Raw genomic sequence first — 12,629 nt, forward strand, 5'->3', positions numbered from 1 at the left:
CTCCCACCCTCTCCAGGATGTCATATCGTCCTTCCAACCAGGAAACACCCCAGCTCCATGCAGGGGGCACAGAGTTGAATGGATCGTGTGTGTCTTACCCTTAAGAGGGGACCCTGCCCAGGGGTGGCGTGGTCATGACCCCTTCTGTACCCAGAAGTGTCCAGCTGGCCCTGGGCCTGGAGCTTCTCCTGCAGAGGAGATTAACAAGCAGGAGAGGCAGGGCCCTGGCTTCTGGTCCTGGCCCAGCCGTGGGCTTGCTGTGTGGCCTCCACCGGCAGGACAGGGAGGTCTGGCGGGTGGCTTTGGGCAGGGCTCATCCTGGGCAGGCCCTCCTGGGCCATCTCTGCTCGGCAGGAACTGCTCCCACGACAAGGTGGTGTCCATGCTGCAGGGCAGTGGTGCAATGCCCACGCTGGTGGTGGAGGAGGGGCTCGTCCCATTCGCCAGCGGTGAGACCCCCACTGGCCCTTGGCCGCCTTGGCCCACATACCCTGCTGGGGTCACCATGGGTGGGATTTATGATTCTACAGAGGACTCTGCTTGTCCCCCATCTCTGCAGCTTCCCTCTCCAGGTGGTGCTGCAAAACCCAGTGGGGTGGCCTCCCTCCCCTAATGGGGCACATCCCCAGGTGTGCCTCCCAATGCATGGCGCTCACCCCAGTTCGGGAGGTCCCCTGGCCCCAGCTGCCAGGAAAACCGCGCCTGGCCTGGGGACGCTGGGTCACCCGGGCCTCTCCTTCCCGTGGCCCCTGCAGACTCCGACTCGATGGATTCTCCCAACCCGTCGTCGGCGCTCACCTCCCTGCAGTGGGTGGCGGAGATCCTGCCGTCCAGCATCCGGGTGCAGGGCAGGACCTTCAGCCAGCAGCTGGAGCACCTGCTCACGCCCCCCGAGCGCTACGGGGTCTGCCGGGCCCTCGAGAGCTTCTTCCAGCACAGGTGGCTGGGCCAGGGTGGTGGTGGGGACCTGCCCGGGGTAGACCCCGATTCCTGCCCGGTCTCACTATCGGGGTCTCCCTGCCTGAGCTTCCTAAGCCCCCTTCTCCTGAGGGAAGCTCAGAGGACCTGAGTTGGGGTGGGGACCATCGGGGCTGCCCTAGAACAAACCCTGACTCTGAAACCTCCTAGCCAAGTGCCCTGGGCGAGTCACAGCCTTCTCCGTAAAGGGAGGCAGGCAGCGCCCCCTGCAGGGTTGTTGGCGGGACCCTCACAACACCCCCACCGCGGGCACTTGCCACCAGCCCCGCCCTGTGAGGCTGGGGTTAGCGCCTTTCTTTTTGCACCTCAGCAGCAGCAGGAGTGTTTATCACACGTCCCTGCAAAGCCCATCACTTGTTCATTCCCTTTTTTTGTTTAAACAAAAATGTATATTTGTTGAAATATAATCCACATATCATGCAATTCACCCATTTGAATGTACAATGCACTGGTTCTTAGTATATTCACAAATATGTGTAACCATCATCATACTCAATCTTAGAACACTTTCATCAAAAAGAAAGCCCAACCCTTTCACTATTGCTCTCGCCCCCTGCCGCTCTTCCTTCACCTTAAATAACCACTAATCTACTTTCTGTCTCTGTAGACGTCCCTGTTCTGGACATTTCATATGATGGAATCATACAATATGTGGACTTTCATGTCTGGCTTCTTTCATTTAGCATGTTTTCAGCATTCATCCAAGTTCTAACACCCCCAGTCGGTCCTTATATCCATGGGTTCTGCATCCATAGATTCAACCAACCACTGAACAAATATATTTGGAAAAAATTCCAGAAAGTTCCAAACGGCAAAACTTAAATTTGCCAGAGTTCCCTGTTTGTTTTATGTTTTATTTATTTTTTTATAAATTTATTTATTTTACTTATTTATTTTTGGCTGCATTGGGTCTTCGTTGCTGCACGTGGGCTTTCTCTAGTTGTGGCAAGCGGGGGCTACTTTTCATTGCGGTGCGCAGGCTTCTCATGGCAGTGGCTTCTCTTGTTGCGGAGCATGGGCTCTAGGCACGTGGGCTTCTGTAGTTGTGACTCGCGGGCTCTAGAGCGCAGGCTCAGTAGTTGTGGCGCACGGGCTTAGTTGCTCCGCGGCATATGGGATCTTCCCGGACCGGGGCACGAACCCGTGTCCCCTGCATCGGCAGGCGGACTCTCAACCACTGCGCCACCAGGGAAGCCCCATTATATCTAATATTAACAGCTCCAAGTTGTGCTTCTTTAAACAAGTATTCTTGGTTTTGTATCATCCCATTCAATACATTTGGGGCTTATTGCTTTGGCTTTTGAATTTTTGTTTAAGAAGTCCTTCCCTGCCCCTTGGTCAAAAGATATCTCCTATTAATTTTATAATTATACCTTCCACACTTTGGTCTTTTATCCTCCTGGAGTTCACCTTTATGTGTGGTGTTACATGAGGATCAGTTTTATTTTTTCCATACAATGCAGCGATCAGCAAACTATTTGTAGAAACATCCAGATAGCAAATATTTTAGGCTTTGCAGGCCATATAGTCTCCACTGAAACCATTCATCTCTTCTGTTGTAACTTGAGAACAGCCATAGACAAAATATAAACCATAGGCTTATATAAACCATGTTCCGATAAAACTTGCTTCACAAAAACAGGTGGCAGGCCAAATTTTGGGCCTTGGGCCATCGTTTGCCAGTCCCTGATATAGTGAGTCAGCTTTCCTAATACTTTCTATACATTTTCATCTTCACAACAGCTCTGTGTGGTAGATGCTTTCATTTTTTTTTTTTTTTTTTTTTGGCCGTGCAGCACAACTTGTGGGATCTCCATTCCCCGACCAGGGACTGAACTCAGGCCACAGCAGTGAGTCCAGAATCCTAACCATTAGGCCACCAGGGAACTCCCCAGTAGATGCTATTTTTATCTCCCATTTTACAGAGGAGGAAACTGAGACAGAGCAATTAGTAGCAAGAAAGGTCACTTGGCTGGTAAGTGGCAGAGCTGGGATTTGAATCTGGGCAGGCTGTCCGCAGGGCCTACCTTCCTGCCCACTTCTCTGTCTTGGGGAGGAAGGGAAGGGCATGAGGCTGAATTCTGTGGCCCGGAAGTGCCCCCTTGTCCACCACCCTGCCCCCTCTGTTGAGCCCCTGAGTCATGAACCCCTTGCTCCTGCACGCCACCCCCAGGAACATCGACACCCTGATCGTTGATGTCTACCCGGTGCTGGACACGCCCGCCAAGCAGGTCCTCTGGCAGTTCATCTACCAGCTGCTGACTTACGAGGAGCAGGAACTCTGCCAGGAGAAAATCGCATGTTTCCTGGGCTACACGGCCATGACAGGTAAGCAGCCCCTCCCCCTGCCCAGCCCGCCAGGTAAAGGCCAGACACCTGCTGTTCTCACCTGTGAGGTATTACAGCCAACCCGGGCTCCTCCCACACACAGATGCACCCACTTGTCCTGGAGATGCACACCCAGCACACCGGGGCTGGTCCCACGCTTTGCCCCACGGATGTGCTTTGCCAACTTGACACTTAAGGCAGCATAACCTTAGACTTTAGACACCCCACCGAACGCCCAGGGTCTCAGGTTTCTCACCCACAAAATGAGGGTGACCACAGTGGCTGTGCTTTGCACCCTGGGAAGTGTGGCACAGATCAAGAAGTTCACGTGGACACTGTTTACAGACCTGGATTGTGAGCGCACGGCCAGGTCACACCTGCCTAGTGGGCTCTGGAGCCCACAGACTCACACGAGGGCCTACGGGGCCCCGTGCAGCCTCAGCTCCCCGCTGCTGCCCCGTCACTGGGTGCCCCCGTGCCCACACCACGCACGCGCTTCATCACTCGGCTGTGAGCATCGAAAGTGGGCTAAACCCTGGGCACCTGCCGTTCGCCTGCCCGTCTCCTCTGTGCTGGCCCTTGTGCGCCCAGCAACCCTAGTCCTGGGGACCCAGAGTTTGTTGGGGGGTTGAGGGTTTGAGCTCAGGTGCAGGCTGGGCAGCAGATGTCCCACACATCTGCCCTGACCTGGAACCTTCCATTTCACTCTGCAGGCCCCTAGGGGCAGCAGCGCCTGCGTGTTGAGACCTGGGAATCAGGGGGTCCTAGGCTCTCGGGACGAGAAGGGGCCCTGAGGGTGGGTTGTGGCCACCTCCGCCCAGCGTCTGTCCTCAGGCTGGCACCCCAGCGCCCCGCCTCTCACCCTAGGGTTCCCAGCTGTCCTAGAGCCGAGCAGGCCCAGGCTCACAGGTGGGTGCCCTCACCCTCCCTGTGTTTGGAGACTCCTTGTCAGCCTGAGAGGACAAGGGGCCTGTCTCCCCTTTGGTCCCATAGCAGAGCCAGAGCCCACACTGGACCTGGAACCCGAGCTGGAGCCGGAGCCGGAGCCGGAGCCGGCGCCTGAGCCCCAACCACGGAGCTCCCTGAGGGCCTCCTCCATGTGCCGCCGCAGCCTCCGGTCCCAGGGCCTGGAGGCCAGCCTCAGCTGTGGTGAGGCCCCGGACCAAAAGGCTGGAGTGGGTGAGAGGGCGCGACAGGGCTCGGTTTTCCCACCTGCAAAATGGGCTTGGCGAGATGAGACATCCCTGGGAATGGGCTGAGCAGTGGCCCCTCTGGGCCCACGGGGCTTGGCGGTTCTTTCTCCAGAGGCCCTCGCTGGGTCTGGGCTGGGGCCTGAGTCTTAGAGCTCAGGGGTGGTCACTAGACCCCCGTGTTGTGGACTTGGCCCTCCTGATTCCCCGGCAGGGCCCAGCGACTGCGCGGAGATGCCTCGTCCTCTGATCCCAGGCGAGCGCCAGGCGGGCGATGGTACATCCCTCCCCGAGACCCCCAACCCCAAGATGGTGAGACCTTCTCTCTGCCCTGCTTTTGGTGTCAGTGGGGAGCTGGGAATGGGTGGCCTACGGAGCTGGGGCAGACCCTGGCCTCCCAGGCCACCCAGGCCTGGCCTCTGAGGCCATGTTAGGGCCACGTGGGGGAGGTAAGGGCAGGCTGGACCCATCCCCACCTCCTCTCCCCAAAGATGTCGGCTGTCTACGCAGAGCTTGAGTCCCGGTTGAGCAGCAGCTTCAAAGGGAAGATGGGGACCACCTCCAGATCCCGTGCCTCCCCACCAGTGCCCAGCATGGCAGGCACGGAAGGTAGGGGCTCGCCAGCCCCGGCTCCCGAGGGCAGCTCTGGCCTCCGGCCTCCCGGCTGGCTGGCTGGGTGTGACCACCACCTCCAGGCATATCCCTGGACCTCCCTCTTCGCTCCGTGGCTATGGGACTGAATGCTGGGGAGCCCTGGCAACCCCCATAGCTAGGGGCCATCAAGGTCCGGGTTGTCCTGGCCCCTCCCATGTCCCCTCTGATCCTCACCTCTGCTATGGATCTAGAAAAGCACAGGGCCGCCCCCACAGGAGTCCCCAGGTTCACATGTGACTGTCCGATAGACTAGGAAGTGCATGCATTTTGCTCTGTGAGTGGCACGGCTGGGAAGATGGTTGTTCACAGACACACATGATGGTTTCTCGGCAGTTCAGAAGGCAGGACCCCTGGGTGATGTTTCTGTGAGCCAAGGGCTTGCTAGGTGCGGGAGGTGCCCCATGACCTTTGGTCTGGAGACCCCCTCACCCTTGACTTGTGTTCAGTGGGTTCCAGGTGGGACCGTGGGATCCTGTGCAAGATGAGCTGGGGTCTGCCTGTCCTGGGGCCAAGCAGTACTCCCCCTGCCCACTCCGTCCTTTGATCACCCTGAGGGAAGCCTGGGGACGCAACGCCATCCAGGGTCTTCCTGCACTGTGTCCAGGGGAGGAAAGGAAGGTGTCCAGGGACACAGAGCCAACCTGCCCTGGGGCCCCTCCCCTCCAGCCCGCACCTGGGACCCAGGTACTGACCCGAGAGGGGTCCTCACGTTCCATCCCCCACCCTAGGACCCAGGACCCTGTCCAGCGTCTCGTGGACCAGCGAGCGGCTCCTGCCCTCCCCCTGCTATTACCCGCTGTGCTCAGAGGGCCTGGCCTCCCCCAGCAGCTGCGAGTCCCACCCCTACGCCAGCTTGGACAGTAGCAGGGCGCCCTCCCCACAGCTGGGCCCCGGGCCCCTCCGCTCCAGCAGCACCCCCAGCCCGGACCCCGGCCGCCCGCCCAGCCGCAGGAAGCTGTTCACCTTCGCCCACCCTGTGCCAAGCCGGGATACTGACCGCTTCCTGGATGCGCTGAGTGAGCAGCTGGGGCCCCGGGTCACCATCGTGGATGATTTCCTGAGCCCTGAGAATGACTACGAAGAGGTGAGCACGCGGGCAGACGTGCAGGGTACGGGGGCCTATATGGGGACAGTGTCCACAGGCTCCTGCAGGAGGCCTGCTGCCCTGGGGATGTGCCCCAGGCTCCCCCTCTCCCTGCCCCAGTCCATCCTAGAATCTGTCCCAGGACACCCCGCTCCCTGGCTGGAGCTATCCCACCCTGGGCTCAAGCTAGGACCCTGTTTGTCCAAGGCCGCCCCATATGCCCTGTCTCAGGTTCCCTACACTCTGTCGGGCTGTCCCACCACAGCCTCAGGCTAAGCCCCCAGCCTCTCCTGTCCCATCCCCGGGCCATGCCACCCCCTGCCCCAGACTACTCCACTCTCCCTCACCTTGGCCCAGGCTCCAGTCTCCCTGGGCCCAGCCTGACCCTCCCCTTGCCTTGCTCTGTCCCCCCAGATGAGCTTCCACGACGACCAGGGCAGCTTCGTCACCAATGAGAGGAGCAGTGCCAGCGAGTGCATCAGCAGCAGTGAGGAGGGCAGCTCCCTGACCTACTCCTCCATCTCCGACCACATCCCCCCGCCCCCACTCAGCCCCCCGCCACCGCCACCCCTGCCCTTCCATGACCCCAAGCCCAGCTCCCGCACCCCTGATGGCCCCTGGGGCCCCGCTCCGACGCTGGCCAAGCCCCTCACCCAACTCAGCCACCCAGTCCCTCCACCACCCCCGCCACCCCTGCCTCCACCTGTCCCCTGTGCGCCCCCCATGCTGTCCCGGGGCCTGGGCCACCGCCGCAGTGAGACCAGCCACATGAGTGTCAAGCGCCTGCGGTGGGAGCAGGTGGAGAACTCGGAAGGCACCATCTGGGGACAGGTAGGTGACCCAGAGGCCAGGAGTGCTCTGCGCCGGGGGAGGTGGTCTGGGCAGCAGCAGTGAAGGCAAGACCCTTCTCCAGGCCTCTTCCAGCGTCAGCTGAACATCCTCTGGTCGTCCCCATGCTGAGCAGAGGATGAATGAAGGCCCAGCCCATGAACACGCCCACCCTTGGGGCTGACACAGGCACCGAAGCTCAATCTGTGTCCCTAAGCCAATGACACACTGGGGACATCCAGAAACAGCACCACACTCACCCTTGAAACCTATCACTTGAGATTTGAACAGTTCCCTTAGGCTCTTAGAGCCAAGAGAAGGACATCTGGTTAGAGAGTCACAGACCTTCGAACTGTCCGCCAGTCTACGATCAGTAGTTTATTCACAGGAGCCAAGACTGAAGGATTCTTAAAAGGGCAGCTGTTCCAAACCCCTGCACACCAGCCTCCACCCTTTCACTCTGATGCTTGAACTTCCTCCCAAACAACACTGCCAATATATACTTGAACCCCTTTAGTGATGGGGAGCTCACTATCCGTCAAGGCATCCCTTTCCTCACTGGACAGTTTTCACCATCCATCCTTGTATTGCTCTGAAATTTTGTCTCACCAAGATTCCCATGTCCTGCTTTCTGTCCTGCCCTTTGAAATCAGGCAGAGCAAGTATATTTCCTTATCCACAGACCAACCAGCCTGTCCCATGAACAAGGTTCACCCCATCCCTGTTCTTTAGGTCATTCCCCTAGAATGTGGTTTCTAGCCCCATCGTCTGTCAAAGGGCAGGTCCCAAATGGAACTCCTAATGGGGCTTCACCAGTTCAGAGGAGAAAACAGTGCTCTCATCTCCTTTGACCTGGACATCATACTCCTTTGAACATGGCCTGGGAACCCTCCAGCTTCTGGGGCTGCCCCATCGCAGTGCTCATTCCCTCCGTCATCCTCAAGCCTAGTCCCTTCCTCTTCTTGGGACCAACAGCATGTCCTTACATGCAGCCACCCTCCGCGGGGGCATGCTTGTCATTTTTTCCCATTGCCGCTTCCTGGGTCCCAGTTCTGTCTCCTGCCTTCCCAGCCAAGTTGGCCTCAGCCCACACCTCCAAGGGAAGCTTTCCATGTTGCTGATAAGGATGCTCGGCAGGACAAAGTCACAAACTGGGACCTACTGGGTCCCCTGGAGACCTCACTCCTACCAGCCTCAGATGGTCCTTGAAGCCTTGCTCTGAAGAGTGGTCTTTCCACTGGATTCTGAAGGTGGACACAGGGACAGAGGTCATGCACATGGCCAAGTCCAAATCCATGCCAGGTGTCCCTGGCCTGCAGCCATGGCCCTTCTAGACTGTCGCCTCTCACCCAGGTCATTTGTTAAAACCACCTGTCCAGTTCCTAGCTCCTGGCATTTCCCTGCTTTAGTTTCCCCAGAATCGGGAACCCAGAGCAGCTCTGGTGAACTCACTCAAAACAGACCCAGACCCCTTAAGCCTCCTTGGTCGGCTCCAGCCTCTTTAGAGCCCCTCTACCCCCTGCTCCAGCGCAACTTGCTGGCTTCTGCGTGGAGAGTGCTGCAGGTGTGAGTGTTGTTGACCACAGGAGGGGCGGGTTCACCGCCTGATAACTTAGATGATTTAGCTTCTCCTGCAGCCTCCTCCTGCCGCCGGGTTTATCCCAGGGCTTGATGAAGGCTCTCCCTCCTGGAGCTCACAAGGCAGCCCTTAGAGGGTGGGGGCGGTGGAGGGCGGCAGTTCTTCCTCGCTCTGAACCTCCCCCTCCCTCGCAGCTCGGGGAGGACTCTGACTATGATAAGCTGAGCGACATGGTGAAGTACCTCGACCTGGAGCTCCACTTTGGCACCCAGAAACCTGCTAGTGAGTGGCCTGAGGGCCCTAGGGGAACCCAGATACCAGGTCCTCTGTGGCAGCCCACCCACTACCTTCTGTGGCGTCCCAGGGCTTAGAGCCCCCAAGGTCTGCACGGACCGCCATTTATTTACTGTGTCCCTGAGTTATTGAACTTCTCAGAGCCTCAGGTTTCCTACCTCAAAATGGAGATAGTAAGAGCTGACGTGTGTTGCATGCTTACCAAATGTCAGACACCCTTGTTTCTAAATTAATCCTGTGACAATTCTGTGAGGTAGGGACTGTGATCCCCCCAACCTCCTGATGAGGAAGCACAAAGGGGCTAGGTAATTTGCTCCAAGTCGCACAGCCACAATAAGGTAGACAGATATCCCTTCCAAGTCTCTCTCTCCCATTACCCCTCTCAGGGTATCTCCCTGTAGTTGTTGGGTGGGGCTCCAGGCAGCCAGGGATACTGTGTGTGGAAAGTGGTCCCGGGATTGAAGAGAAAGGCCGTTGTCCAGGAAGCATCTGCAAGGTCGAGAGGTGATTGGTTCTCCTTATGGGGCCAGCTCAGTCCCAAGGGCCCAGGGGAGAGAGGATGGGGGGCGGGGAGCGGACACACGCCACATCACGCACACTGTGTTAGACTGGACCCCAGAGTCCATGGGTGAGGGGAGTGTGGACACGTGGAGCTGATTCAGTCAAGTCCATGGTCGGGGGCGTCTGGGCTGTGGGGTGTGGGCACACCCCTCCTGGGCCCTCGCACAGCAGCCTCAGCCTGGCGTCCCCTCATTAAACCATCAGTTTCCCTTCCAGAACCGGTGCCCGGGCCTGAGCCCTTCAGGAAGAAGGAGGTGGTGGAGATCCTGTCCCACAAGAAGGCCTACAACACCTGTGAGGGGCTGGAGGTGCCGGGTGGTTGTGGGGGGCAGGACGCGACCCCCCACCGGGCCACCGAGCCTTTGATCCACCCCGGTGGATGATCGAGATTAGGCCGTGGGGGCCCCAACACCTGCCTCCCGCGCGGTGAAGACCCTCTCCCAGGTCCCACGGCCAGCCCGATCCCACCGGGCGCAGGTGCCGGCCTTGGCTCCACCCCCATCGGCCCCGCCCTCATCCTGTAATCGGCTCCCCAGTTCCGGCCCCGCCTCCAACCGCATACCCTACTCTTCCCGTCTCAGGACCCTCCCTAGTTCCCTGGCCCCAACTCCGCAGGCCCCGCTCAATTCCACGTCTGTCTCTTTGAGAACCCCGCCCTCGCCCCTCAATAGGTCGCGGGAAGGACCCTCCCCTCCCCTGGGCAGGCTCCTGCTCCGCCCCGGTTCCTGGCCCCCCGTCCCCCGACACACCCAGGAGCCAGGGTGGATCTTGAAGCCCCGCCCACTCCCCGCCCGGGCCCTGCCCCGGCTCACCCTCGCGGCCCCGCCCGCAGCCATCCTGCTGGCGCACCTGAAGCTGAGCCCGGCCGAGCTGCGGCAGGTGCTAATGAGCATGGAGCCCCGGCGCCTGGAGCCCGCGCACCTGGCGCAACTGCTGCTCTTCGCGCCAGACGCCGACGAGGAGCAGCGCTACCAGGCCTTCCGCGAGGCGCCCGGCCGCCTCAGCGAGCCCGACCAGTTCGTCCTGCAGGTGCTGCGGCCGTGACCCCCGCCCGGGATCAGGGGCGGCTGCCCAGCGGCCTCGGCCTCCTCTGTCGCGGCTTTCGCTTTGTGCCTTTGTGCGTGGGTCTCGCTCCCCTCCCGCCACCGCGTTCACGCCTGAGTCCCGGTTTTACACCTGTAACAGCCAGTTCTCACTCAGGGTCCAAGGTAGATGGGATGAGGGTGCCCCCTAGAGGTTGTGCTTGTTTTCCTAAGGGAATACCGGGCAGCCCGCTGACCCCCACCCCCGGCTGCCCCGGGGCAGCGGGTCTCCCGGCGGGATGGATGAATCCTGGCCCTGCCTTCCCGTCAGATGCTGTCGGTTCCCGAGTACAAGACCCGCCTGCGCAGCCTCCACTTCCAGGCCACCCTACAGGAGAAGACAGAAGAGATCCGGGGCAGCCTGGAGTGCTTGCGCCAGGCCTCCCTCGAGCTCAAGAACAGCCGGAAGCTCGCCAAGATCCTGGAGGTCAGAACCGCCCCTTCTCAGATCACTCTACCTGCCCCTCTGTCCCCTGGGGCTTCCAGCCTGGAGGTTCATCCAGAGAGGGGCCAGGGCGTGGGGCAGGACCTGCCCACCTTTCTCTCCACAGTTTGTGTTGGCTATGGGCAACTATCTCAACGATGGACAGCCCCAAACCAACAAGACCACGGGCTTCAAGATCAACTTCCTGACGGAGGTGAGGGGGCCTGTCAGACAGTCACTGATTTGTTTGCTCTACCATTGAGGCCCTTCCCCACCCCCATCCCCCCCCCCCAGAGGAAGAGCTGGCTGCCCGCAGGCCAGGATGTAACAGAAGCAAAGTTTGGGGGTTGAGGGGTTGGGGGGACAAGGTGGCGTCTCCAAGCCAATCCTCAAGATCTGGAAGATGGAGTGGTGGGAGAGGAGAAGGGCAGGGAGGGAAGGCTGCAGGAGGGAGGGGCGAGTCCCACCTGGTGGATTCTGTGCCCTCAACACCACCACCACCATCAGGCCAGTCCTACCCCAGAAAGATCTAGGATCAGAGAAGGGACAGCTCAAATATCCAGCCTTTCCCCTGTGTTTCTGGGACTTTTCCCCATGATGCCTTTGGTTGTTTTCAAAAAGAGAAAGAAAAACTCCCTTTATAGATATGAATGGTTTAGGGTGTCTGAGGCTCAGATGGGCCACAGATGGTTTCAGAAAACCACAAAAGCGAAGAGCTGTGAGCGATGCTCCCCGCTTTCCCTGGGGTTAGAGAATCTTGGGCTCTATCTTTTGACAAGGGCAAACTCACAAGGACAGAAAAACCTAGGGTCCTTCCCTAGCTGGGGGCTGGGGGCCTGGTTCCTGGGGGTCTCAAAGATCTGGGCCAGGAAACAGGCCTGTGGCATCCCAGCAGATGAGAGCTTCAGAGTTAAGTATTACTAGCCATCAGCTTATGAGCTTTGGAGTTGGAGAGTGTCGGGGGCCAGGAACTGATGCCACAACCCAGGGGAAGCAGGGAGGAGAGCACTTGAGCCCGTGTGATCGGGAATCTGATGGGGTCCTTGAGGAAGATATATGTTGGGGTCACTTGCAGCTGAACTCCACCAAGACGGTGGATGGGAAGTCCACCTTCCTGCATATCCTTGCCAAATCGCTGAGCCAGCACTTCCCCGAACTCCTGGGTTTTGCTCAGGACCTGCCCACCGTGCCCCTGGCTGCCAAAGGTAGGCTGGGTGGATGGGTAGGGAGGCAGAGGCACCGCTGTCCTGGGCTGAGAGGGCAGCCCCACGAGGCTCTGTTGCCTACCCTACAGTGAACCAACGGGCCCTGACCAGTGACCTGGCTGACCTCCACGGCACCATCAGTGAGATACAGGCCGCCTGCCAGAGCATGTCCCCCACCAGCGAGGACAAGTTTGCCGTGGTCATGGCGGTATCCTGTCCCAGTGCCGCAGTGGACCCTAGGCCCGGGGGGGGTCAGGTAGAGCTGGCTGTAGCTCCAGTGGCCTGCAGAGATTCTGGGCAGAGGCTGCTCTGGGTCCAGGGGCTCTGGAAGGGGGTCCGCCTTAGGTCATTTAGAATCTAAGTGCTTATGTCAAGTCTGTGTGTAACTGAGAAGGAGCTCTTTTTTTTTTTTTTTTTTTTTT

At 59.2% G+C, this 12,629-nt stretch overlaps 1 protein-coding gene across 1 annotated transcript in view; it reads left to right on the forward strand.

Moving 5' to 3' along the window:
- GRID2IP (Grid2 interacting protein) overlaps nt 1-12,629 on the forward strand; it is a 37,137-nt gene that overhangs the window by 19,712 nt on the left and 4,796 nt on the right. The window contains exons 6-20 of the mRNA XM_027125501.1: nt 355-449; nt 756-939; nt 3,152-3,306; nt 4,300-4,455; nt 4,711-4,808; nt 4,988-5,105; nt 5,879-6,234; nt 6,649-7,065; nt 8,836-8,923; nt 9,713-9,790; nt 10,329-10,525; nt 10,850-11,005; nt 11,130-11,216; nt 12,078-12,207; nt 12,297-12,415. Of these exons, the coding sequence (XP_026981302.1) occupies nt 355-449; nt 756-939; nt 3,152-3,306; nt 4,300-4,455; nt 4,711-4,808; nt 4,988-5,105; nt 5,879-6,234; nt 6,649-7,065; nt 8,836-8,923; nt 9,713-9,790; nt 10,329-10,525; nt 10,850-11,005; nt 11,130-11,216; nt 12,078-12,207; nt 12,297-12,415 (2,434 nt within the window). The remainder of the gene's footprint in view (nt 1-354; nt 450-755; nt 940-3,151; nt 3,307-4,299; nt 4,456-4,710; nt 4,809-4,987; nt 5,106-5,878; nt 6,235-6,648; nt 7,066-8,835; nt 8,924-9,712; nt 9,791-10,328; nt 10,526-10,849; nt 11,006-11,129; nt 11,217-12,077; nt 12,208-12,296; nt 12,416-12,629) is intronic.

This window comes from Aethalodelphis obliquidens, unplaced genomic scaffold (genome assembly GCF_003676395.1).
Source record: "Aethalodelphis obliquidens isolate GAN/ISIS:26980383/991018 unplaced genomic scaffold, ASM367639v1 scaffold30, whole genome shotgun sequence".
Taxonomy (NCBI): Eukaryota; Metazoa; Chordata; class Mammalia; order Artiodactyla; family Delphinidae; genus Aethalodelphis; species Aethalodelphis obliquidens.